General features: G+C 41.1%; 2 protein-coding genes across 17 annotated transcripts in view; one reads left to right on the forward strand and one right to left on the reverse strand.

The window, feature by feature from the left end:
- The window catches only part of ABI3BP (ABI family member 3 binding protein), a 137,013-nt gene extending 134,172 nt beyond the window's left edge, over positions 1–2,841 (forward strand). For all 11 annotated transcript variants that reach the window (XM_084201445.1, XM_084201450.1, XM_084201454.1 and 8 more), the window contains one exon: positions 783–2,841. In XM_084201445.1, the coding sequence (XP_084057571.1) occupies positions 783–898 (116 nt within the window). In that variant the 3' untranslated portion in view covers positions 899–2,841. The remainder of the gene's footprint in view (positions 1–782) is intronic.
- Positions 2,842–2,991: 150 nt separating this feature from the next.
- On the reverse strand, positions 2,992–26,666 carry TFG (trafficking from ER to golgi regulator). 6 transcript variants are annotated; one of them, XM_084201458.1, is made up of 9 exons: positions 26,547–26,666; positions 24,145–24,247; positions 22,293–22,500; positions 15,264–15,347; positions 14,250–14,396; positions 12,622–12,789; positions 10,213–10,353; positions 6,185–6,274; positions 2,992–3,772 (listed from the first exon to the last, which is right to left on the reverse strand). In XM_084201458.1, the coding sequence occupies exons 3-9, from the start codon at positions 22,474–22,476 to the stop codon at positions 3,414–3,416; spliced, it is 1,173 nt and encodes a 390-aa protein (XP_084057584.1). In that variant the 5' UTR covers positions 22,477–22,500; positions 24,145–24,247; positions 26,547–26,666; the 3' UTR covers positions 2,992–3,413. The 6 variants fall into 6 exon arrangements, with proteins under 6 accessions (XP_084057584.1, XP_084057582.1, XP_084057583.1 ...); XM_084201456.1 differs by having other exon boundaries at positions 2,992–3,775; XM_084201457.1 differs by having other exon boundaries at positions 2,992–3,775; positions 22,293–22,503.
- Positions 26,667–27,935: the final 1,269 nt, after the last annotated feature.

Raw genomic sequence — 27,935 nt, forward strand, 5'->3', positions numbered from 1 at the left:
GTGCTGTGAGAGAATCAGAGTGAAAAAAAACCACAGGCTAGGGACATATTATAGGATAATGTATAGGGAAGCTGGCTCCCTATTCCTGAGGTATGGTTTATATGGTATTTTAAAAGCTACAGTGTGTATATTTGACTGGAAGTGCTGTGAGAGAATCACGGCTGATGCTGTCTCTCAGCTGCAGAACAGTATTTTTTGTGTGTGTGTGGCTCCAGCCCCACATACATTCCTTATGGGATGGAGCCCCAGTTCCTCACTTTAATTTTTTACCTGATGTTAATTGTTTGAATGGGAAGCAAGTGTGTTGTCAAAAGCAACAGAGTGAAAGCAGGAAGATGATTTGGATGGGGAGATGCTGTGAACTCAGTGGCCAGGTTTTATTGAGGTTCACTGCAGCGTCAAGGCTGCACAGGGAGACTGACTAGTTGTCACTGTCACTTTGCAACGCAGAGCAGCCAAGAGCCCAGCACAGCCAAAGGGGGGACAGCGGGGGCACAGGCTGTGCCCAGCCAGCCCCACCCACAGCAGGGTGCTGGGATCCCCAGGGGAGGCACGCTTCAGCTCTGCGCCGCCACCCCAAGTACTTTTGCTTTGAGTTGGGCGGGCAAATTGCAGAGTGCCAGTGGATGTAGGGGGAGCAAACAGCTCTGCTTGTGGCAGGTGGGTTAATGGCTTGGTGACTATTTCAGCCACTCACAGAGTTGCTACAGACTTCTCAGGGACCCAAAGCATGGTACTATCCTGAGAGCTTTGTGCCAACAAAACTCTTTTCTCTGTTCCAGGGTTTTTCAGGGCAGTTCGTCAGGAACCTGTCAAATTTGGGAAGATAGGCGGGGAGACCCAGATTAACTACGTGCGCTGGTACGAGTGCGGCACATCGATACCTGGCAAGTGGTAATGCCACACCAAGAGGGCGCCAAGGCCCAGCTGCCCAGCGCAGGCTGCAGGAAGGCAACGCTTACGGTGCGCCCGGCACTGCGGTGTCGGCCGACGCGCGAGGCTTGTACCAGTCTAATGCCAATACTGCGTTAATTGTGTAATAGTGTAGGCTGCTTACTGTAGTTATCCAGTGTTACAAATTTGTTGTTAGAATTTAAAAAAAAACACAGGCTAGGGACATGTTGTAGGATAATGCATAGGGAAGCTGGCTCCCTATTCTTGAGGTATGGTTTATATGGTATTTTAAAAGATACAGTGTGTATATTATTTATCATGATGTTGTAATAAATGTTTAAGGCACAGATATGCCAGAGTTGGTCATGGAATGCAATGTGCGTTAGTTTTAAATATTCACTGGTCCTGTAATGCAAGTGCCATAAGCTACCCATCCTAATCCATCTGTAACATCTCCCAGTCATAAATTATAGAAAAGATCCTATAATTTTTAATATCCTGCAGCCAGTAAACTTGAAGCACTTTCTCCTTACATACAAACAGTTTATGCTCCTGCCAAAATGCCGAGGTAGGTTGCTGTATGTGCAGCTTTAAATGATCGAGTTCAGTGGAGTTTTCTTCCATGTTTGTTTTCAAATGTTTCAGTCCCAGCCAAAGCCATGTTCAGCCTGTCACTATGGAGTCAGAGCCGGGCAGTGGCTGGCAGGGAGGGCTGGTGTTCTCTAATTGAAGTGGACAGGTACATATGTACATGGAATGAAAAAACAAAGCTGGCCTCCACAGCTGGGGTTTTTCAGGAAAATGTAGTTTTCAGAGCCTGACACTTACTGGTTCAAATGCCAAACGTATGTACCGTGCAAGGGGACTTGGAAAGACAAATGAAAGAGGAAAAAGAATAAACTAATTATAACAGCATGATCAGGTTTATTTTATTTAAAAAGAAATATTCTCGTTTAAAACAGTTTTTTCATTGGGGACAAAGGGGAAATACTGATAACTGAACTTTAAAACTGCTTTACAGTTATTTTGATTAAAACCTCTCCCAAAGCTACTTGTTGTACTGCTTGAACATTTATGAACTAAATAAAGAGATGTAGGTTTTTTTAAAGGTGTTATTCATTACCTTACTAATGTATTGAAGAAATATGAACAGGAACTACCAGATCTATATAGTAGTCATTTATAGAAAATACCTTATAAAGTACATTGCAGGTACACTGTACTCCTAATAAAATATTTTTTAATCAAGTGGGTTTTTTTCAAGTGTTTTACATGAAAACAAAGCTTAGTTTCTGTGGTAAATGCTGTTATTCAGAACAAACTGCTTGCTGGAACCAAGCCCCTGTTTAATGGTCTGATGAACACGGGATTCATCAGAGCAGAAATGGGAGGAGAGACAGCCACAGCTTACTGAGTAGCTGTGGGCACAGCACTATTTAAGGATGCTGAAGGTAGGAATATTTTCACTCAACTTCCAAATTTGTCTTTAGGAGAACTCAAGCAGCTTGCTCTAGCTCATTTTTTTATTCCCCATTTACATTTTACATATTCCTAGAATCTGCAAAATGGAAAATATTAACTGGGAGAATGTTTTGCCCTCTGCTGTAATGTGGTCTATTGACTCCATTACAGCCCTTGATCTGCTTTTTCTTGGCTCAAAATTGGATTGCACTCCCAAGTTCTTCTGGGTGGCAAAGAACCTGTGGAAAGTTGGGGTTTTTTAAGAGCTCTTTTTTAAAGTTACCCATTTGGTTTAAATTTTCAAGTAATAAATGAATTCTCTCCCCCACCTTGTTAAAGCAAAATTGATAAGAGGCTTTAAAATTTTATGGTTTGGTTTCTAACCATTTGGTAAAAGAGTCACTTGACAATTAATGACAGCAGACAGCACAAAACCACCCCCAACTGTAAAACCTCTGTGAAAGCCATGGGCAGTCCAATCACCTCTCCATTTACACACCCAGAAATCTGCCTTTCCTCCTACAGACCCCAGCACCGCTGCTCTTCACCACGAAGTCTTTGCACCCAGCATGCACACTGGTTTTAGCACAGTTGTCTCCATCAGTATTACCTAACTTCTAAAATCAAGATCAGGCATTTAATAGATTCAGGGTTTTTATTAGTTTTTCCATGTGAACATTACAATTTATAATACATCATATCTAGTTTGACCTCCAGAATGAATCTAATTTAGTACATCATGGTATTAGTAAAAACAAGCCTGATAAGTGGGCTAAACTTCCAACTAGTATCTTCATATCCTTCAGACAAGGCAAGCTAGAATGTCAATCACTTTACAGACATTTAAGTAGTGTTTTCCAAAAACCACCCAGCCCCAAATTAACCTAGGAAGCGAATACAATTTAAAGCAGGAAAGATTTGGTAATTTCCCTCCCCCCAGCAGAATTTAATTAACAGCTATAGTTTTGCCTCATTACAGTTTTGGAATCTCAATTAAAAATTCTGGAGTCTGTCGGGATGGAATCGCACGTGTCAGTCGCCGTCTCCGGGGCACCTCCTTAGCGGTAGCCGGGCCCGGGCTGGGTGTAACCCGGCGGCCCGAAAGGGGGACGGCTGCGGGCGTAGGGGTTGGGCCCGCTGGGCGGGGGAGTCATGGTGCTGCCGGGCGGGGGGGTGAAGCCGGGCCGCGGCTGGAAGGTGCCCGGGGCCGCCTGGGAACCGCTGTAGGCAGCGGGCTGGGAGGCCTGCGTGGTGTAGGGCTGCGGGGGGAAGCTGCCCGCCGGGTACTGCGGTGGCTGCTGCGCCGGCAGCTGCTGCGCCTGCCCCGGGAAGGCGGCGGCCGGGGCCGGGGCGGCCGCCTGGCTGTAGGCCGGGAACTGCTGGGCTTGCTGCGACGGGGGCTGTGGCTGGCTGTAGCCTGCTGGAAAGGCAGAGAGCAAGGTGGGGTGAGAGACGCTAAGGAGCCCTGGGTGCCTGCAGAAAGACCTTTTGTTCCTAATGTTCACAGCGACAAACGCAAAACGATGCAGGAAGCACAGAAAAGGCAAACCAAGCGTGAATTGCAAGTTTTCCTGCCTTTTACATAAGCGCACGGGCAGGATTTCGGTGCACACCGTGGCAGCACAGCACACTGACAACAATTACTATAAAAGTTTTCCTGTGACTGACAAGAAATAAAAAAAAAAGGCAAGTAGTCTTTTCCCTAAAATCACACAAAAAATAGTCTTCATTAGCAAATGAGGCAAAATTCAATCCTTTTCCCAAATAAAACCTCCAAATTAAACTGTCTTGACAATACTCTCAGGGTTTTATATTAAAAAAAAAAAACTGGTGAAATCATAGGTGTTTTCAGTTCCTTAGTGTTAAATATGAAAAGGTTATGTAGAACAGAACACTTCAGCACAAAACTTCCATTTACACATGTCCCAAACTTGATTTTTCTGTATAACACTAGCTTCCAAAGGGAATTTCTCTTCTCAGAAATTTTAAAATGGAACAAAGTCCTTTCATGAAGAAATAGCTACTTTTATCCAACACACCTGCAGCTACTTGCAATGAAACCTCTCCAGTGACTGGAATCCTGTCAGCATTAAACACCAGACACACAAATTATTAAAAGTGCACAGCCCTAAATGGAAAGAGTAAGGGTAAGAATGCACTGCAGTAAACTCACCTTGAAACTGGGATCAAAATTTACTCATGAGACAAACCTCTGAGGGGTCCATTTTTACACCCATGTATAAATAGCCACTGTTGCCTAGTAGATCTACAAGAGTGGGAAGGTATCCTGCTCTTGGGGAGATATGGGTTTGAAAGGAGACAATACTCATGAGAACGAAAGCAACACAAACAAAAAGATCCTATGACTCAACATCTCCAAAGGCTGCTGTCAAGAAGTCCTCAAAGCAAACTCTGTTTCTGAAGATTAATTGTAAACTAAGTTATGACAAACAGAGGTGCCCAGGAAGTTTCTGGTGGCATTTCATTCATACTTGATGATATTGGAAAGCAAAACTCACATTGCACTACAGTTTTCACAGGAAGATCAGTAAAATAATGGATTAGACGATGGTAGGATATGTCTAGAAAGCAGATTGGAATTCCTTTGTTTCCCCACTCTGTTTTTAAGCCTAGAGTGTCAGGCAGACCCTTCTACTTCCAACAGGCTTGCTACTTCTGAAATTATACCTCAGTACATCTGTCTTTGTATTCTAATTACAAATGTGGGGGGGAGAAATCTGTAGAGAACGATACCATTTAGACACTCAAACCAACAAGCTCTCACACAGTGCACAGGAACATGGTCTGAGGCACAAACCTTTAGTCCATGTATTCTAAGGTTCTTATCCAAGCTAAGCATGGAATTTCTTCGTGAGCTCTGCAAATCTTCTCATCTATATAAAAAGTGATGCACTCCCACTGTGCACCAAGAAAAGGTCACACTGGCTCTGAGTCACTTAATGGGAGTCTTGTTTAGTTTAAGGAGGATTTTTTAAAACAAGGAATGATAAATGCTTTGTATCATTTTGTAATATTATTAAGCAAAATGTAATTTGTTACAGAATCTACTCTAACAGGTTCATCCCTAAACCTCATCTGGATTATCATTCCTAGCACATACTATGCATTCCTAGATGCCAGATGCTCCTAAAGGAACTGAAAGTTCTGAGGTCAAGTTTATTTCGGGTATACACCAAAGCCACCTTTTTGTATTTCACTGCACATAAACCTCTAGTGCACTAAAATATTATTCTCCTGCAAGTCTATTGGCACCTTTACTTAAGGTATCAGCAAAATCAAAAACTAAAAAAGAAAAACTATCACTTGAAAGTTTCTCTGGAGTTTACATTATGTCTATTAGCCAAGGATTTACTGAATGACAACTACAGTGTTTGCATCAGTAAATTTAGGACACGGAGACATTCTAGACACAAGAACTAGGGGCCATCTTTAGACACTTTTTATATTTAAGAAAGCTAAATTAGGATGTTTAGTCACTTACTTGCTAGAATCCCATGACTGCAGAATATAATCCTGAAGGCTGCCCACACTTCAGGTGATTCATTTTACCTGCCTTTCTAACAAGGCATTCTGCTGATTAGCAACAAGGTCTGCCTTTGGTCACAATCGAGCAGGACTGAACTTTGACTACATATTAAAAATTTAAACAGCCACAACGCTCTCTCCCTGGCAATTTCTGAATTGTGTCGGTTCCCATAAGGAACACAGGCACCTGGGCAGCTCAGCACCCTGACCTGCCCCACAGGGTCAGGAACTGAAGCTTGACAGGGTGGGGCACTGCAGGAGCTGCTGCTGCAGAGCTGCTTACCTGGGTACTGCACGCCGTACTGCTGCTGGGGCTGAGCCTGCGGCTGCTGAGCAGGGTAACCAGGCTGCTGGTACTGCTGATACATCTGACCTAGGGATTAAAAATGCATTTCGTTGAGGCCCAGTACCCTGGTGCATTACAGTGAATGACACCCTGACAGTTCAACATCACAGAAACAAACCCAGTGACATCAAAGTACAGATTTTAGTTTCTGAAACACGCTATTCTGACTAAATGAAGTTTATCTAAAGAGTTATGTAGGCTTACTATTGCACCTTTTCAAAGGTTGCCAGAATCTACGCACCTTAGTTAGCACTACTCTGGTGGGTAACAAACCAGGAATCTTTAAACATCTTCATAACTGCTCCAGAGCTTACACTGTAAATTAAAGTACTTCAAAAGTTAAACATGCCCTCAGATTGTCTGTTTGGATTATCTTTTTAAGACCATTTCTGCAACCAAGTACTGTAAGCAAGTGGTACATTATTTATGCTGACCACATTTTCCAGATAAGACATCCCTCTCTTAGCATCGCCAAGTTTTCTTAAGAGACTCAGCAGTATACACCCAAAGCAAAAATAAAACCATATAATCTTAAGCTTGGTAGTCCAAGTCAATGCTTATTTTTCCTACATTCACTGTTTTCAATTTCTTGGCCAGAAGAGGCAGAATATTTGTTTACACAACCTATGGGTCCTGTTGAAGCTTTATGTTTCTGCTGGTTTTCATTCTAGAAGTCACAGTCAAAGAACAAAATCAATTATGTGCCAAAACTAAAGCTTAGCTGAACTGAAGCAGACATGGAAACTTTACTATTATGAAGTGTTACTGTAGTATTATTCATTCTGCAAGGATCAGCAGACTGTATAAATAGACTGTAAACTCTAAGTTCGGAGCTGCACAGAGACAAAAGCAACTCAACTCTGCTCCACATTCTCCCAGACAGACCCCTGTCCATACTGATTTAAAGTAACTCATTTCTTCTTTTATCTGTATTACTTACAGCTGAAAGTAACAGTATATTCACACTATGGAGTTTAGAGTACTTTATACAGATGCAGTCACTTAAAATATTATTTGGTGTGCAATTATTGTGGGATGATGAGAGTGCAAAACACAATGTTTGAAGAGAATTTAAGCCTGTTAGCTTGATAATTAAGAATCAGAAACTCAGAAAGTTCTCTTTCTGAAGCTCACTTGACATGGGGAAGTTCTGGGAGGATAACCAGCAGGCTGCCTAACTTGGGATAGCTCCCCACAGGCTAACAGAGAGACCACACTGGCACCTGCTGGAAATCCCAGGTAAAGGGTTAGCAAAGAAACAGCATGGAGTTTTACCAAAGGTTTCTGAGTAGGGTTGCTGTCTTCTCCAGGGCTGAGGTGTTAGTGAGGAACAGAGAGGTGTTCCAGTGCCATTTAAGAAAACATTCTTAATTTACAGCCATGAATACAGGCAGGGATACTCTGGGTCCTCAGACACAGTTTTTTTTTCTCCTGGGTTTTTATTTTGAAAACTAGATGAGCTACAGCACTGATGTCTGGTTTTGTACTTAGAAGTGCTTATTGCAATGAAAGGTCTGCCAGCATTTACCATTGTTCCTGTGCACTGAAAAAGACTTTTAGTCTGATTCAGAATACAGACCATTTACATATATTCACACAACATTCTTTTCCCTAGAATATCATGAAGTGCTTATGGGACTGAGATTTCACAAGTATTTCAGCAAAGACTAAAAAAGCATCCACATTCGTATATAATCGCTTCTTGTGTCTGCTCAGGACTGAATTTAGTGATAGAAAAGCAGAGGCCACAGGACACAGCACTGTACTAGAACATCTTTGCTGGACTGATTTAATTCAAATTTGTGAATGCTGAAAACTTCTCAAGGGAGGCAGCCCTTTAGTAGTATCAGAACACAGAAGTGAGGTGACTTGATATTCACACGTAACAACCTAATAACCAATCATAATCATCACAGCATTTACTGGCAGAGAAAGCCATTAATAAATAAACCCTGATACACCAGAATGACCTACACATGATTCGCATCACCAGTTTAATCTTCAAAGTACTGGGAAAGTGTGTGAAGGAAGCAGAGCTTGGGGAATTTTGGTTTTTTTATGAATTGAACCAATAATTTCAAACTAGTTTCAAAACTAGTTTCTAACAGAACCTGCTGTTCACCAGCAGTGCCATTTATGTGAGTCCATCCTGTTGAAAACCCAACAATCAAAACCTATCCAAAGTTCTGCCTGGGTTATGGCTTTGTAGGGACAGCACAAGTGCCCACATTACCACTGGACTGAGGTGCTATCAAACCTCCGTGAAGTACAGAAAACTACTCCATGTTCCAAAGAAAATTCTTTGAACACTTTGGAATAAAATTGATAATTGCACTTACATTACCAACTTTGGTGAGAGACTGCTCTTAACCACATACATACCACGTACAGCATAAGCAATGTATCTCTAATTTCTAATGAACAAGGACAAAAGTTACTTCTGATCTCTTACCAAAGACTGAACCACAGAGCGAAGAAAATATAATCAATACTTAAAAGACTGCAGTAACAATAATAAAAACTACATAAAAGTACAGATCAAACCCTTTATAATTAGTACTTGTTGCTACTATACTTTCCTTGACCCAAGTTTAGAAAAATCACACATCTACTCTGATACATGAGCCTAGATAACCTCTTCTCTCCAAGTAAGATGAGTTTTACTGAAACAAATACTCTTCCCTTTCCCTGGTGTTAGCAGCCATACAGGATTCCAAGCTAGTGTTGCTACTGCTTTTAAGTGCTTCACTTCTTTGTTTCAGTTCCAGTTTAACTGCAACACTTAAAATTCTTACCTCACTGTATTAAACTAAAGTAAAAAAATTAAACTCACAAAATGCAAGTTCAGTAGCTGAGAATATGGTTTCTGAACATTAAGTTTTCTGGCTGCCAACAGAAGAACCTGGAGCCCTTTTTTGCAAAAGTAACTTTTATACATAAACACCAAACTGCTCTATCTTTAAGCTACAAAGATGTCTCTTGCTATAACACTTGACTAATGAGGAAGAAAAGGCTGAAAGCAGCAAAATAAGTGTTTCATAAGCTCCACTTCAACCAGCAGTATTCACCCCTCTTTAAGTATTATACATAAGTACCAGCTGTTCAAATGCTGTGCTTGATCAAAATGTTACTTTCTGCCTTCAGGCAAGACAATCCAAGTGATTGTGGATACTGTGATCACTATGTCACACTTGCCTGAGCATCAGTAAAGCAAGCATAAGGGGACTCTCACTTGTGCCTATACCAGCACAGAAACAATTTTATATTATTCTTCATATGGAGGAAGAAGTAACAAAGCAGGTTATTTCACAGACAGTTTAATCCAGAAGTGTGAAGGTCTGAAGGCTCAGCGCACTTAGAAAATAGCACCCGAAGAAATGATGCCCAAATGTAGGAAAGCTCAGAATATGTAAATTTTGAGAAGCTAAATAACTTTAAGGGCATAGTGCAAACAAATCTGAATACCAGAGTTAAGACCTTAACTTTAAAGGAGAGCCAGCTGAGCTCTCAGGAGTTATAAGGAACTACCACACATTTAAGATGGTTACAGAGTTTTAACTTACTAGCACAGAGCCATACACAAAAAGGAAGCAATGAAATACTAGCTCCAGTCTGTTAAATAGAAATGGTGAGTAAACAACAGTTTTAATACATAGTAGACAAGTCCACAAACTGTGAGTTGAGTGAAAGCTTGACACAACACACAGTGTATGACAAGAGCACAGATGCAAGCAGAAAACAGTACCATGAAAATTCTCTCGTGTTACACCACCCGCCCTTTCAAACAGAGCCACTGCTCCATCTGCTGTTTCTGTATGGACCAGCACGGGCAGCAAGGACAAAAGCTGGTCTGCCTAGGAGCACACATGGATTTGCAGTTTGGTATCCACTCTGGGTCTGCTAACTCAAGGCAGAATCAGACAACATCCTTCACATCCTGGACAGTAGAAAAGCACCCTGCTTACCTTCCACTTGCCCCGTCTGTGGCTGCGTGCTGGGGTAGGGTGGCTGCTGTGCCTGGACCCCAGGGGGATGAGCTGCAGAAGAGGAGGAAGCGATGCTGTCCGGCGTTCCTGATCGCTCCTCTGCAGGGGCACTGGGTGGTCCTAGAGGAGCAAGAACAAAACAGAGTGTGTGAAATGAACACCAAGTTGGAATTAAAAAATTCTAATACAAGATCCCCCCCTTGCAATGTTTTTAACATTTTTTCCACTTCAGATTTACATGTGTGTCATACCCAAGTAAAAACTAAGTGTATATTTGCACACCTAAACTTTCATTTGAAAATACTGGAGGGGGGACAGGCGGGGGGGGGCAGAATTTTCCACCTATCTCTAGGTCACTCAGATTTCATTCTTCTGAGGAACCTGACTCATTTGTGAGATAAAACCCTTCATGACAGCATATTTTTTCAACAGCTTCAAGTGTTAACCTTGCACACACACACACTGAGGAGCTGCCACGTTTGGACACAACATGCACTTACCTATTTTTTCTTATCTGGAGGAAAGGTAAAAGGTTGCATGGAGCTATCCAAATGGATTAGCGTCTTGCTGTGAAACACATGGACCAGGCCACAAAGTGTTTTACTGATAGTCAAATAGCACGTGAACAGAAAACCTCTAAAGAGGTGTTAAAATCACACTCCCAGCCAGGATATGGCAGGCTTGAGTCTCAAAGCAATTGTCTGCTCTGCTAATTCTGAAAATATTCCAGCTGACACCCAAAGACAGCATGGAAACTGGGAATTCAAATTTTCTCTACATTAGTAAGAAGTTCTGAAACACACATGTGAACAAATATATTATACTACAATTTAATGCAAAATATTTTGTTAGAAACAAGGCAGCTTAAACCTGGATCTTTCCAGCTGTATGAATGCTAAGAGACACTACTTTCAAATACACGCTTTAAGTTAAGCACAAGTACTAGAACTGCTGCCAATACATGTGCAATTTTAAGACAGTTACATTTACACAATATAAATATGCATCCAGCAAGTCCCTCATTGTGTTTTCATGTTAACCTTATTAGGGGAAAGTTAATTAAATCTGCCTATTACTTGATTCACATTTATGTACATAACTGCAGGATTACAGCTTTAGAAATGGGATTTCTTATACCCTGCTTAAACAGTCCCCTGTGGAGTTCTTTGCACATTCAAAGAACTGAGAGAGGGAAATTACTTGACCGAAGAATTATGGAGACAAAAATATTGAAATATCACTGATCAAAACCACTCATTCAAAAAAAAACCTCAAATTTTCTGCCACTTGTGCTTCACTTGTTCAGATAGCCCACTGCAAGTTTTCAAGTACCGTCTGGTTTATGAAAGAACCATGCTGTGATAATACCCAAAATGTGCCAAGGAGGAAGAGGTCACACAATAGGCCTGGTCCACAGACCTGTACTTCATATTGAAATCAACCACTGTCTGTGGGTACAACTTTTGATGCTGCACAGTCACAATCACACAGTGCAGATCTATTACTTTTACTCCCCACTTTTGCCATGGCAGGCACACTGGAGGAACGACCTCCAGTTCATACTGGTTTGCTCATTTGTATCATTACTTCACACATCATATAAACTCACTTGCTCTGGAGACGAGAGTACACAGCAAATCCTGTTAGCTGACAGCAGTTCCATTCTCATGTTTCAATGAACCACTAAACCTTGCCAGGCCTGCACAGGTTCTGTGCAAAATCACTTCTCTAAGTTCTGCATCACACTCCTCATCACATTCTACACTGCTTTTCTAGCTTCAGTTATCCTGTCTCAAGTTGACAGCATTCAGTTTAGAATAGTCAGTTTTCATATCCATAGTATTCTATTACTAGGGCCAGACGTCTTTCAGCTCTTCAAAAATAAATATAATTCAGACAAGTATATTATTCCTTTCTGTTAACAGTGAAAATGTTCATTCTATTCACTTCTAAAATGAAACAGAGAAAAGGTGGGATCATACAACACATTCTGAATGACCCAAACAGCAGAAGCACAAGCCAAGAACATGAACTGCAAGATCAAACCTTAAAGCAGAGAGGAGTGAGTTCTACTATCAGGGGCAGATACCAATTAAGTTAGCCCACACAATAGCTTTAAGTAATTCAAATTTTGAAAAAATGAAGCCATTTTGTACTCCAACCTAAACACAATGCTAAAATCAACAGCAGCATTTCAATATTTTGTATACAAAAGTCAGCACACAGACACAACACCTTAACATAGCAAGTTTTAGAATTCTGAAAAGACATAGTGAACACAGAACACAGCTTAATACATCCAACATACAAATGCTTTGTGACAAATCAAAACTGGAGCAATTGATTATGAACAGGTTTAGCTTTCCTTTACACCAGCCACATCCTTACCTGACACCTGATCATCTGTCAAGCCAAAGGCTGACATGACATTCTTGCTGATTTCATCCTGGTTCTTTAGCGGATCGAATGCAGACATGCTCGCTGCTATAACTTGAGTGGATGGCTTAACATTAGCGTCAGCAGCAGCAGGTTTTTCGTCCCTACCATCTACAGCATCTACAAAGCAAAACGCCCGGTTACCAGCTCTCCAGAACTGAAACACCAGCACACACACACACTGCACTGCACCAATCGCAACACCGCACAGCTGGGGGGCTTTATAAATTTCACTGTTGTAATGTGCATGTTAGGAGAGCAGTGAAGAATCACTGATCTATCTCAAACTGGGATGGATCACAAAGCTTGGGTTTCTTTCACAGTTACCTAAAGATACACTAACACTGTGGACTATCAATATCATATATCATGATTCTGAAATTCAAAGGCACAAAGCTCCTGCTTCAAACAAATGAACTGGCCACAAAGAATCCAAAATTAGGAAAACATACAGCATAGTTCCAACTTACTATGGTATTTTATCATCTGCAGTTTCTGGTTTGTACTCTTTCTTCACTAATCTTTCCTAAGCTGACAGGTGAAGTTGAGATCTTTGCAACTATACACGTAGCTGAACTGCTCAGAAATGCCTTACCTAATAGCGATACGTTTTCTGTTAAAAGCAAGCAACTACAGAGAGATACATACTGGCTAGTTTTGTTTACCCTCAGATCATCTCTCTAACCTCCTTCCAAATAGTTTGCAACCAGAATCCATGGTATTCCACTGAAATTACTAATTGCATGTATTGTAGGAACAGGGCTGGGATTTTTTTAAGCAACAAAAGCAGTAAAATTTCCAAGTGCAAATACAAAAGCAACATTTCCTAAAAGGCAGGCTGATGTTATCGGTTCACCTCTTTACTCAGAGCACAGTACTTCATGGCTTTGTGTCATTATTTTCTGTGTCCAGCTTACCTAAACTCTGTAGTTAAGCACAGAGAGATAGAATATTTGCAGTACAACTGCCTTAAGCTAGGAGATCAACACCTCAAACCTGTGAGAATAAGACTTTCTTTCCCATTTTGCCCTCCCCCAAAAATCCTTTCCCACCCCTACCTGTACCCTCGTGCTGCTTACCCTGAGACAGCTCTGATGCTGGTCTGAGCGCAAAATGTGTGGATTCAATTTCCTAACCTGGCAAAAAAAGTGGATATAATTTTTGCTGAATTCACTTCTTAGTGTTTTAGTGAATCAAACTTGCTTAGCAACACAAGATAAGCACCAGAGCTAGCCCAAAGTAAGCAGAGGGACTACTCAACTGCGAGCAAGAACTCTTCAGCAACAACAAACTATTAATTTGGCTAAAAGCCCTCAAAAGACATTGCTGGAGTTCACAGGTGTTAGTTACAGTGTTTTCGTACATTGCAACAAAACCTGGGATTCTGAAGTTTCATTCCTAAATTAGTTAAGGGCTTTACTCTAAATACATCAAACAAAAATTGTCTCTGAAATAACTAAAGCATTAAAAATTAAGTTCTGGGCCATCAAGCAACAATTAAAAATGATCCATATTTCACTTTGTTAAACAGCACACCACTCTGCAAATCAAAGCAAACAACTCTTTGCCAGGCTGCCTACCACTCTCAGGCAGATTAGTGGAAAGCCCTGGTTCCGCTGGCGGTTCTAAACAGTCCAGTAAACGATTGACTTTATTGCGAAGTTCTATCAGCTCTCGGCGCAGGTACTTCACCTGGTTAGATTCTAGGGGTCTTGGTTGGCCATTCACTGCAAAACAGCAATTACATAAACTTAAGACTGTAGTAACATCAAGTTTAAGATGATCAAAAAATTCCAACTTTTACTTGCTTGCAGCATCATCACCCTTTGCCAAGTTCGAAGTGACAAAGTTTAGTCCACACAGACTGAACTCATTCTAGAGCTTACTGTTTCTTTAATATAATCTCAGTTCAGAAAAAGCTAAAAAGTATCAAAGTCCACAGTAAGTGTCTGCATTGTTTACTCATTTCCCTGAATATACCCTGAATGATGCGGTGGTTCTGGAAAGTGTCCCTTTATAACTAACGCAGTCCACACAACACTACTGCAATTCATAAATAAGGTCAGTGTCCAAGTTAAAGGCTTGGAACTACATGCTAAGTTACCTATGGTAGTTTGAAAATAAAGAACTTGTGCACAAAGGCTAAAGGATAAACATTAACATCTATTCAACTCCTAGCAACTGACACTAGTTTGGAGCAGTGTACCACTGTGTGATGTCAGCTTCGAAATCTCATGCACCTGTGAAGAAAACCCCACAAATGCTACAGTGGAAGAGAACATGGAAAAGGGCACTAAGGAAGAAAGAACCACTGATCACACGTATATGCACACATGCAAAATACTTTAATGCTTTTTACACTTTGAGCAAGTGCAAAAAAGCAGTAGTTTCCATTTCCAATAAGTTTGGAAGTCTCATAAAAAACACCAAGAAAACAGCTATAATGCATTAACTCAGCAGTACCAACTTACTGATTGCATTTTTTTCACCTTCTGAGGTGACAAAGTATTTTGTACCTCTCAGTGAAGTCCACTGCCTGAATGTTAATAAGTATTATTTAAAAGAAACAGAAATACACTGTATTCTATACTTACCAAACAATGTCAGCTTAAGTATCCTACTGCATTGAATTGCAAAGGAGAGATCTGAGCTATCAAAAATTGTTATAAGATCTCCATCTGAAAAGAACAAGAAAAAGTTACATTAAAATCACAGCCTATGACTACTGAGCTTCACATCAGGACAGAAGTGTTCCTTCATTACTCAAAAATAACTTTCCTACTTGATTGTGAATTCGCTAGAAAAAATGTTTATTATTTTAGTGCAAGAATCAGTGTGCAGAGAAATTGTGCACAGAAGGCAAGACAGAAGCATGAATGGCTCCTAAAGGGAGTCTTCTGACATTAGCCCTTTGATGTTCCATATAGTTCATCATTCTTTTATGTTTACATACAGGATGAAATATTAGAGGTAAGAGTCCATGAAGCCCAACACCAGGAAGAATGATGCTACCAGTTATAAGTGAAATGCCTACACCAAGTGGCTCCAGAACCATGCTGCTCATCAACAGACAAGAGTCAGATAAATGGCAAAAGCCAAACCCAATTCAATTTTTAAAAACCAAAATAAAATTTCAAATGTCTAGAACACTTTCTCAGATACATATTCAGAACATGAGTTGAAGACTATTATCATTCCCTTGCTGAAAACCAAAGTTCATGTGTAGAAGTGAATAGTAAAGATCTCTCTCAGCTGTAACTCACAAGTATGAAGACACGAAGATGCCAAAATAGTTAGAAGAAAACTTCTTAAACAGGAATTTCAAAGTCACAGCTCTTAGGCATGCATTTCTTCCATGCCACATGTCAGAGGATCCTAATGAATTTCCACATTGCCATCTGTCCCAGGAACTTTATTAGAACTTGATGGGATAATTTATTCTTAAGATACAAAGGGCTATGCACAAAGCACTGATCACCTTTAATTGTATTAATCCTCAAAAGAGATACCAAGTTCCCATTAAGTGTGGTCTCTCACGATTTTTAAGTTGAGTCAAGGAAAGCTATGTTAACATCTTTGCTTACTCAACAAAATCACAACTAAAACAAGACTATTGTCATTGGCAGGACAGATTTTCTGGTGTTTAACATGTTCAACAGGTTATTCATAGCTTTAATGAACCCAAGCTAAGCAGTGCAAAGGCAAGAGTGAGAGCACATTATCAGGAAAATGCGTACTGGCACAAGGGATAGCAGGAACACTTCCTGCCTGAGCAGTTTCATAACTGAGGTGAAACAGCACCTAGTGAAGTTTCACCTTGAAAAGCAACAGTGTTTAGATAAATGCCACACAGCTTGGAACAAAGCCAACTCCAGGCTGCCTAGGCTCCTCCACAAAACACTGTAGCAAGCAGGCTCTGTGGACAGACACAGGAACATATTTTTCATTACCAATTACTGCCTAAAAATTCTGAGCGTATATAAATTCCTTACACATTGGTGACAAGGGCAAACTGTATCTAAGTTACGGCTAAAATTTTCAAATAAATTAATGCTTCAGTATGAATAGTAATAAAACACATGATATCAAGAAGAAACAGCTCAGAATTTGAAGAACTACATATTCTAATTTTGTCCTCCCTGACTACAAGTAACACCTCTGCAAAGGAAGGTTTTCTTAAGTACTATTAATAACACCTCACAGTGCCTGTCATTCTTCAAAGAAAGTGCTTTCTAACAAAATGAAGTTAAAAACACAAATAAAGTGATGGCATATAAAATAATTCTCAAGTTTTCCTGAAAGAAATAGTGTTGTCTACCAAGACATTTTTAATGTCCTGTTTTCACTTTCACAATCTCAAAGACATCTGTTGATAGCAGTATCAGTCATGGATTCTCTGAGTAGAGACTGGAAAGTCTCCAGAAGCAAGGGCTCCAAACCCCACCAGGCAGCCTGTTCCAGTGACACACTGCCCTCCTGGCCAAAACTCATGCTCAGCCTCTCAAACTGCAATTTCTGGCTGCTGCCATCTGCTGCTACTGCAAATTGCTCACATTCAATGGTCACACTGCACTCAATGGTCACAATGCTCACATTGCAACTCCCTTTCCACTGGTTCTTCCCTCAGCCCCCTCTGCAGCACAGTCAATAAGCCCAGCTTCCTCCAATGCTCCCACCTGCACAAAGCCCCTCCCTGTCCTCACCACACCCTGCTAGACCCCTCTACAGCTTTTCCGAGTTCTTTTTGTCCTGGAGTGCGCCCATTAAAAGAGAGCACAGACACAGACATGCAACCTCCCTGGTGCCACCTCACCAGTGCCAGAAGAGGAGGCTCAGTGTCCCAGTTTGCCATTATGATCCATAACAGGACTTGAACAATCAGACTTTATCAAAGTTAAACAGATCTTTTTTTGCTTTGGCAGTAAAGAGGGGTGCGATGAGGTGTGTGGTCCCTCCAACTCAACACTTTCTCCAGCTTTTCAGTAACCTTTCCTAAATGCTGACACCAAAATCCACCAGTGTCTTAACACAAAGCCCTTCTATTCCTTATTATCATGGTAACACAATAAATTATAATTACTTCTCTTAGCAACCCACAACATTGACAACCCATCCTTTGATACTCTTCTGTCATACCACTCAACAGTCAGATTCACAGCCTGAACAAAGATGCATGTTCTAAACAGTCTATCCTGCACAGTGAAATGAACATGCACATCAATACACATGGCTTACATGGATTAATGTCACCCAAAAGAACTGGGATCATTCCATCCTAATTCTCCCTCACCTATTTTAACCTTTAGGTAGAAGGCATTAAGAATAATGAACAAATTTTCTATTTTAAATTGCTAGCAGAAAAAAAAAGGCTGAGAAGTACCAAGTACAGAATCTTGTTAGATGCATAAAGTCACTTCTATGATTCCTATTGACAGCCATCAAATTATTATCCAAGTAAAGTATAAGCTAGGAATCATAAGGTATATGTCAAGCCATAGAAGTGTCTGACAATTTAAGTATATTAGATATAGCAAAAAAACTCATCTTAAGGAATGCCAATGAAGCTTAATTCCTGTTACCATGACACAGATAAAATTACACAATGTTAATTATTTTCTGTTGAAAAATAAAACAGACTTTCCTTTATTTTCCATTCTAATCTTGCTATTTTAGGGATTTATCTATCTTTCTCATTTTTACAAGGGACATTGCTTTACCTCTCTGCAATTTCCCATTCTTGGCTATGACAATTTGACTTTTTTCTTTCTATAAACTAGTGACTCCCTTAAACTAACCACTGGGCTGCAAGGTATTTCAGCATTAATGCTGCATCACCATGATGTACTCATGACATTAGAAATCTGACTCATTCCTTCACCCTGCCAACTGTTTCCTCATCTACTAAGCTTCATTATCTATTAGACTTACCCACCCTTTTATTTCTCATTTAGTTCATTTCTGAAAAAAAACTAAAACAAACCACAAAACCCTACACAATCAAAAAACCATACTACATCAAAATGTAGTTTTCCTTCACTCTAGTATATTTACCAAAGGCTGAGAGATTACTGACTAGCACAGCAGCTTGAATACATGCAGCATGAGTAAACAATCTTCAATTACAAGGTAATGAAGAACAAGAGCAAAAAGACCAATCTCACATTACACCCTGTTTTAAATTCAAGCATAACTCAAAAAAAAAGTAAAAATCCTGTTATTGGCTCCATAGGGCCTTTTAGCATGTGTAACTCAGTTGCGTGGTGTGTTTAAGATGCAATTTTACTCTTTGATTCATACAAATTCACTGCTGACAGTCATCATTAGTTTGTTTGGGGTTGAGGTTTTTTAGCTGACATCAGGTTATGTGTGTTCAAGAACTTTAAAAAGCACATGAAAATTGTTTCACATCTAGCAGAGCAATTTCCTTAGCTCAGGAGTCTGAAAGATTGAATATAAAACTTGACTTCACAAAGCAGCATTCAACCTGAGGCTTCTTTTCTCTGGTAATTAATAAAAGCACCACATAACGTAAATATAATGTAGGAATATGGAGGGGTAGATGAAACATTCTTTGAACACTGAAAGACTGTGCATATGAATTCAGAGAAGACACAGATGGAGGAAGGAGTGGATGTCATTAGACCAATTTAAGCTATCTCCTCATAACAGATCCAGACAAGCATTCCTGCAGGTCTGCAGGGATAAATAACAAAACAGAAATTGCTAAAATGTATATAATCCAATGTATATGCATCTAACAACTGAAATAGATTTAAAGAAGAATCTTAGCTTAGCTGAAATGAAGAATGTAACAGCTTTCATATGACAAGCAAACTGAAGCCTTGTTAATCTTTTCCTTGATCACTCACAATTCTGATAGCAAGAACATTAATTTGTTTACAGTAGTGATGATCAGTTACCACACAGTTTACAGCAGTGATCATCAGCTAGCATAACATACACTGAAATCACAGTGGAACAGTAGTACATTCTGCGTGGTGGGTTAACCCTGGCTGGGTGCCAAGGGCATCCCACCAAGGCCACTCCATCACTCCCCTCCACAAGTGGCCAGGACGGAGAACAAAAGACAAGATACAGTTTTGTAACATAAATCCTTAGATCTACTTGGATTGTGTTTTTCTAATGAGTACCTCTGGGTATTGGTCAAATTCATCATGTCTTAATTGTTAGTATTATGAGAATGCATTGCTCTTCCTATTTTTATTTTCCTTTTTTTATGAATTTACAATTCAGCAGTCTAAGCTTAGAAGAAAAATAAATATGAATTAATTTTGCCACACGATTCTAAAACTCATTCTCCTACATTCTACAGTTAACCTTGATTACATTTCACAATTTAGATTTTCTTGCCTTGTATAATGAGAAATACTCCATAGTAATGTTAGGGAGAGATCACAAATAAATTACCCTCATGGGCCAAACAGACTCAACTTGGGGAGATTAACTGAATTTATTACCAGTCAAAATCAAAGCAAATAATTCACCTTTCAATCCCTCCTTCCTTTCCAGCTCTATCTCTTCTTCCCCTAGTGGTGCAGAGACACATGGAATGAAGGTTATGGCTTCTGCCACTGCTCAGGCAGAGGAGTCCTTCCTCTGCTTCAGCCTGAGGTCCCTCCCATGGGCGAGTCCTCCACAAACTTCTCCAATGTGAGTGCATCCTATTGACAACAGTTCTCCAGGAACTGCTCCAGTGTGGGTCACTTTTCTTCTGGGTGCAGTCCTTCAAGAACAGCCTGCTCCAGCATGGGTCCCCCACAGGGCCACAAGTCCTACCAGGAAATGTGCTTGAGCATGGGCTCCTCTCTCCCTGGGTCCTGCCAGGAACCTGTTTCAGCACAGGCCTCCCACAGGGTCACAGCCTCTTCTCAGACATGCAGCTGCTCTAGCGTAAGGCTCCTCCACAGGATGCACTTCCATGGACCTCCATGAGCACATTCTGCCTCACTCCGGTCAGCACCATGGGCTGCAGGGGAATCTCTGCTCTGCTGCCTGGAGCACTTTCTGCCCCTCCTTCCCCAGTGACCTTGGTGTCTGCAGAGCTATTCCTCTCACATATTCTTGCTCCTCTCTTCTCTAGTCAAAACTACATCTGTGCCGTAACTTTTTTTTCTACTCTTAAACATGTTATCTCAGAGGCATTACTACCATGTCTGACTGATTTAGCCTTGGCCAGTGGCACGTCTGTCCTGAAGCTGCCTGGCTTTTGACCCCCCTGTAGCCCCCCCACTACCAAAACCTGGCCATGCAAACCAAATACAGTGCTGAGACAAAGAAAACTAAAAGTGAAAGCAGGAAGTCTCTAGACTGTGAAAGACAACCAAAGAATGAAACTGTAATTACTGTCTCCATCATACATGATTATCTTATTTCGAATAAAACAGTAGTATACACCAAAACCCCTAAATGACACTACTTCAAGCACAGGTAAGAATGCAGAAAAAACAAAGTAACTAACTTGATTTAATCTAATGAAAAAGCATCCCATCTCCTTTTACCTTCCTCATTTCAGAAAGAAAAAAAATGTGGTAAGAGGGAAAACAAAACAACCACAAACCCACTGAGCTCCCTCTCACTAGAGATCAAGACCCAAAATATTAGTCAAGACCGAAAATGCACGCTACTTACAGTTTTGGTAAGTAGCATCTCAAAAACTTCATGAACCTCAAAAAATGTCTCAGGGTTATTCGAAGTGAAATTTTATTGCTTAGGTATATGAACAGAAGTTGACATTTTAGGCAGCACAGGCAGCACTAAAGTTTCCTAGGGCTATAAAGATAAATGACCCAGAATGCTTCAGTAACATGGCACTTTTTACTGTGCAACAGCATAATCATCATTCTTTAAGAGACTTTGGATTTAATCACTTCATTCCAAGTTTCATTTTATGAACACGATCCCTCTGTCCCAAATTATGTAACTTATCCATGCCCCATTGACATTCAAAGAGGAAAAGCCCTCCAATCACAACTTTCTGCCTAAATGCATCTCAAATGGGGCTCTCCTCATTTGCTCCTCATTCTGTGGAAGTCCTTAAGGTTATGTTTGTTTTAACATTAATCATCAATAAATATTTTCTTTGGAACAACCAATGTGCAACAGATTCAAATGGTCCCAGAGAGAAAAGATAAAATTTAACTTGAAACAATGCATTAGAAGTTTTTTTCTAATCTTTATTGATGGACAAAAACAATCAAGACTTACTACCACATAGATCAAGTTTTCATTCTTATAAGAACTTGTGTTAGGTCATACATGTTTATTCTCTTTACACCTACAAAACCACTGAAAACTCAAAGAAAATTATTAAATCAATGAACAGAAGAAAAACCTGCAATCAACTTCTTGTAACAGCAAAAAGTGCACTTTCAGAGAGAAAAATTAAGGAAATATTTCAGGAAAAAATGGAGGAAATGCTGTTAATAGAGCATAACAGTAGATAATGAAATACAGTTTCTATTGTTTCTGATCAAAAAGATTTCACAAGAAATCACTTCCATTTGCCTGTGACACTGTACAATTCTAAAAGTTTCTATCCATCGATAAACCATATCAGAGCAACAGTCGCCAATTAAACCTCAAGAGTAGTAATTAAACCTTACCTTCATCTTTGTATTTTATTGTGACTTCATCATTGCTCAGAAGTTTTCCTCTAAAAACTCTTTGCATCATTAGCACCAATTCATCATAGGTGATATCTTCATTATGAATAGGGATTCTCCTAATATCTTCCCCAAGCTGAGCTTTGATGATCAGCTTCCCACTTAAGTCCAGCTGCCCATTCATGATGGATTCCTTATCACCTCAGACCTGCTAGCAGCAAAACATTAGGAATATTTCAGAAAATAACTGTTAGTTATTTTAATATGTCTGATTACAGTTCTGAAGCTTTACATTACCAGCTAATTTGATTACTTTTACATGCCCCCCATTATGAAAAAGAACAAATGGCGCTTTTTTTCACTTAAAAGACTGCCAGAACAAGTATCTTAAAGATTCCAGGCTCTAAGGTAGCTTTACTAAGGGGATCAACCTGAATCATGTACTCTTTTCTGAACAAATAAGGGCAGAGCTAAACATTGGTTTTATCACATGGATGATCAGAACTCACTGAGGGTTCCTCTCCAGAAAGGAAGATACACAATTTTTTAATTTTTGAAAACTTTGATTGGGATATTTTAACCAAGATTTCAGACTTTTAAAAGCAGCTCAATAAACCACGCATTAACTACTCATTGGGCTCAACACATGATCAGAACAGTCTGTTACTCTCAGCATTTTAAGAGGTGAACAACTGCTCCAACTAAATAGGAAGCGCAGTCATCTTGTGTCCTGGCAGCACACAGCAGATACTTCTGTTACATCTTTAACATTTTAGTTAAGAAAATTTAAAAATTACCACTTTGTATTAAGCATCTTTCATTTAAAAACACTAAGGCTTTACATTTAAAAATGTAACTACATCTGAAACTACAGCAAAGTTATGCAAAAAAGGAATAAGAGGGGAAAAAAAACCACAACAAGAGATCCAAGTAGTTAGTCAAATGTCCCCCTATTTTCACTGTTTTGGACAGGGCCAAAACAATAAATCTGGAGTGAGGAGCAACTAAAGAAGCAATTATCTTAACATTTGAAATACAATTACTGGAGATCTTAAAACATAGGCAGCCGACATCCAACTCAAGATTTCTGGAGCCACATGCACGCAAGCACATTGTTCATTCTCTTGTACAAGAAGAACCCTCAGAGACATGCAGCTATTTTTCTTTTACCTTTAAGGGTGTTATAACACAGTGCCTTATGAGAAAAATGAATTCTGCTATAGTCAGTCTATTTTTGAAGTACTGCAGTGAAAGTTCTCTCCTACCAGAAACAGGACACTCAGCTAAAGCCTTTAATACACTACTTGATGCACCTCTATATATTTAACTCTACTGTTTCAGTGACAGTATTTTGCATTAACAAGACGGAGTATAATGCTATCTTTAGACTGCAATGAAATTTCTGCAGCTGCTGGTAATTAACTTAATACAAAGCAAAGATTTCAGGCAAAGCCCTTTGTTTAGCCCAAAAAGATACAAGATACAAGCAATTATTGAACAAAACTGACTCTTCTCATCACACGTAAGAAGAGGTAGTAGGATACAGCCTAACTGCAGGGAAAAGGGACCAGCAACTAACAGAGCCACCTTGCTGCTGAGGCACTGTGATGAAATTGAGAGGTTTATAGTATTATTAATGCTCACTAATGCATTATTCAGCTTTTGCAACATAGGAGTCTTGACTGCAGGCACATCAACCCAACCTAATTAACTCTAAATTACATTTAAAAGCATAGGGTTTTGCACAAGTTGGTTGGTGGGATTTTTTTTTAATTTAAGCTTTAAAAATAAAACAGGGTCGAGCCACAGGTTTCCTTCAATCTCCTTTCCAAAAATATACATTTATCATTACCTTGTCTGTTTAGTGATGCTGGATTATTGGATAGGTTTCCCACCTCACTTCAGGACAGAGTTAGGATAAGCCGCCATGCACTATCAATGCAGGGAACAGGAAGCTGCATCAGAAAATAAACATATTTACAGTCACACTTCCCTAGAATGACACAATTCACATCAATCTTTCACTTTAGAACATCTTAGTGAATATATGCAATATAAAAAGCCCTCGCTTTATCCATATTGTAGCAATCAAATTTACACTTTTGAGTATTGTAGAATTTGCATTCATCTAAAAAAGATCTCAAACAAGACTTCCAATTTTGTAATAAAATATTTATTTTTTTTAATTTTCTAATGGCATGTAGGAATTCCTAACAGTAATGTATTCCTTTCCAGGACTAAAATCAAGAGATGATTTAGCATACAGAACAGTCCAATAGGGAACACCCCTGGCTCCTCCCTTTTGACCCCATGGTGCACCCTCCTGGCAACTCCTCTCTTTCACATGCACAGCCAAATTCAAAAATCCATAATCTGATTTTCAGATGATTCACTACTAACCAGAGAAAAAAAGTATGCTCCCCTTTATTCACATAAAGCTGGGCTTCCCAGCTCTCCTCTTTCAACTCAACTGGAAGTAAACTGGAACGTACAGGATGAAGAGAGAGGACAAGCAAACCCCCGAAAAGACACAAAGCCACTCTCTGGCTCTCAAAGGCTGGCAGCTGCTCCCCTCATCCTGGGTACGAAATGCTCCTCTTTAAAAAGGGTTGTGCCTGCTCCTGACAGTGAGAGAATGCTGTGACACACTAAGCAGAGGAACAGGAAGAGACTACTTTTCTGATGCCTCACTCACATTTTATGATATAAGTAAGGCATGAAGATAGCACCCCTTTCACCCCAGACCTGCTACAGCTCCAGGTAAGTTTACTGCACTAGACAAATACAGATAATGCGTCTAAGAGTGCTTGAACCAAAGAGTTCATTTAGCTACCCCCTCACCTTGTTTAAGTGTTAGATCTGGTTTTGCTTCTTCAGCATTACAATATAGGCTACTCAGGAACTGTTAACAGTAAGAACTGGACCTCATCTCTAAGTCCTAAACATACACACATTTTTGTGGACACAGATCAAATGTGCCTTTCAACAGATCAAATGGATCACTCATTTCTTTGTGCAAGGAAAGGAGCTACTGTAATGCCTTATTACCCACAGAAACCTGCTGTCCATCACTGACTAAGAAAAGGTAGCAGGAGAGTAAATACACTTTTTTTGGTCTAGCTGTTCTCCATTCTGCTTGAAGGTGTCCAGATTTAAAGACACAGATTCTAAACACTGCAGTTGTTTGCAACTGTTACAGAAAACTATGTGAAATACTCAACTTGCTGAATTACACAGCACTAAAGCCTTTTCCCTCACTGTGACACAGCTAAATGGATGACTCCACTGAGAGAGTTCTACAGAAAACACATCCAGAATGCACACTAATGAGCTTTTTAACAAAATCAGTGTCTACTTTCCTGGGGTGGGGACCAATCAACCAACTAAAAAACATTTATATCTCCTTCTTTCAGACTACAGACTGCTTTCCATAAGAATCACACTGACATCTTTCTAACCTTCCTGCATTTTGCAGGTACCGACTTTTCCTTCCCTCCTGGCTCATTTTCCATTCACATCAAGCACTAATCTGTGCATGGGGACAGGGATTGCCCAATCTAGGCCAGTCACTTCAGGATCCCCTCTAAAACCAGCATCTCATGACCACGTTGCATTTCACTACCCTTTCTGCGCAGCAGCAGCAGAGAAAAACAGCCTTGCCCAGGCAAGGGAAGGACAGACACTCCTGCTCTAATTTTTTCTGATCAAAACAGGGTTCAGGATTAGAGTGACGCCGACAGAAACACGAGCAAACAGGAGTGCCTCCCAAAAGCCACCCGAGAGCCATGAGTTTTCCCAACACAGGCGGGGGGGTGACGCGAGGGAGCAGAACGGAGAAGAGCTCTTTTCTGTTTTCTCCAGTTCCCATTCGGGCAGGCCCGGCCCAAAGGGGAACAGAAAGCACAGCCAATCCCTGCCCGGCAGTGAGGAGCCGGCAGCTCTTGGGGCTCCCGAAGGAAAGCGGCTGGGTGACCCGGGAAACACCCGGCCGTGAAGAGGCAGGGATCCCGGGATCTCCCGTTCCGCGGGCCCAGGAGGCCGCGGGCGCTTTCCGCCTCCCTCAGCCGCGGCCGGGGGGACGCGAGGGGTCTCCCGGCCCCTCCGCCAGGGGCCGCGTCGCCCCTGGCACCGGGGAACGATGGGGCCGGGAGGAGGGGGCGGTCGGCTCACCCCAAACCCAAATCTGCCCCTCTCTCCCTCCTTCCCGCCACTTCCACGCGCGGCTGCTCCCGGGAGCACCCCCGGCTCTCTTACTCTGGCTTCTCCGCCGTCCCGCCGGTGCAGCCCCCCCGTCCAGCCCCGGGCACGGCCGCCGCCGCCGCCCGTACGTGGCAGGGCAGAGAGAAGGAGCCGGAGCGAGGCCGGGCCTGCGCGAGCCGCGCGCGTGCGCCGGGCAGGGCCCCGCCCCCTGCCGGCCGACATGGCGGCTCCTCCTTGCCGGCTGTGCCACCTCAGCGCTGCCGCTGCGAGGCCGCGCTCTGACAGACGGGTTCTTTCGACATACGAGCCTCGGTCTTCGTAGGCTGGCGATGCTCAGAGAAAAAACGGGCCGTAAAATTCCTCTGTACTTGTTAGACTTGCTAGACACCCACACACAGGAGTCATTCATCCTTGAATGGTGTCAGTACTCTGGTAGCCGCGCACACCCTCACACCCTCTGGCACTCCCCTGTCTTGCATTCAGAGCTTGTCCCCCTTGGAGGCAAAAAACATGAGTCTGCAGCTAACATCCTGAGTTTTGTCAATGGAAGGTGCGGGAATAGATTCCTAAGGGTGACTCTCCCAGAGCTTTTGGAACTGGAGCTGGTGTTGCTCGGGGATGGTCGGGATTTCTGCCGCCCGTTTCGTTCAGCGCTGAGGCCGCGCTGTCACGGTGCTTCCCAGAGCGCTGCCTGTGCAGCGCTACCGACAGCACAACTGTGCTTAGTTATTTCCTGGCGGTAAAGATCCCTCTGAAAAGACACCTTTTCCTTTCATATCTGTTTTCTGCCGGGACAAGAAAAATGTAAGAGTTGTTTAATTTTTGTTCGTCCTTGCTGAGAGCTCTGTCCCTGCCTAGAGGATGGTCCAACTAGCAGTAAGGAGATTGAATATGGAGGTGAGAATTTGAAATGGAAGTGAGAGAAGATGAACACCATAGAAATTTTAAGTCTAAACATTTCAAGGAGGAGGAGGGGCATGGTTCAGGAGGCTTCTTTGCTAAACTTTACCAAGTATTTAGAAAATATTTGGGTATTTTTCAATGAAAAATATCTTTGCTTTAAAAAATATGGGAAAGATCTAGAAAAGTGGATATTTCCATCCATTATACTTTCTGCCATGTGAAAAATGTGTATTTTATGATTGGCTTTTTGCAAATATTAAAATGAATATTATGTGTGTTGTGTTTGAAAGTTATGCTGTATTAATTCTCTTAAGTAGTGTGTTAAATATAGGTTTAGGTTATACTTTTTAAAAGAAAGGACTTGCAGCAAGATAGCAGCCACAGGACACCTAAATCTTTCAGAGAAAGAGAATTTATTGCCCTCTTATCAGAAGAAATGAACTTTTCCTGCCTGGCTAAAGATCGAAGGCGCCTTAGGATTAGGAGGAAGAAGTCGATGACGACCAGACAGAATCCTGTGTTTGAATGAAATTTATGCAT

The sequence above is a fragment of the Fringilla coelebs genome (assembly GCF_963513975.1).
Source record: "Fringilla coelebs genome assembly, chromosome: 2".
Classification (NCBI taxonomy): domain Eukaryota; kingdom Metazoa; phylum Chordata; class Aves; order Passeriformes; family Fringillidae; genus Fringilla; species Fringilla coelebs.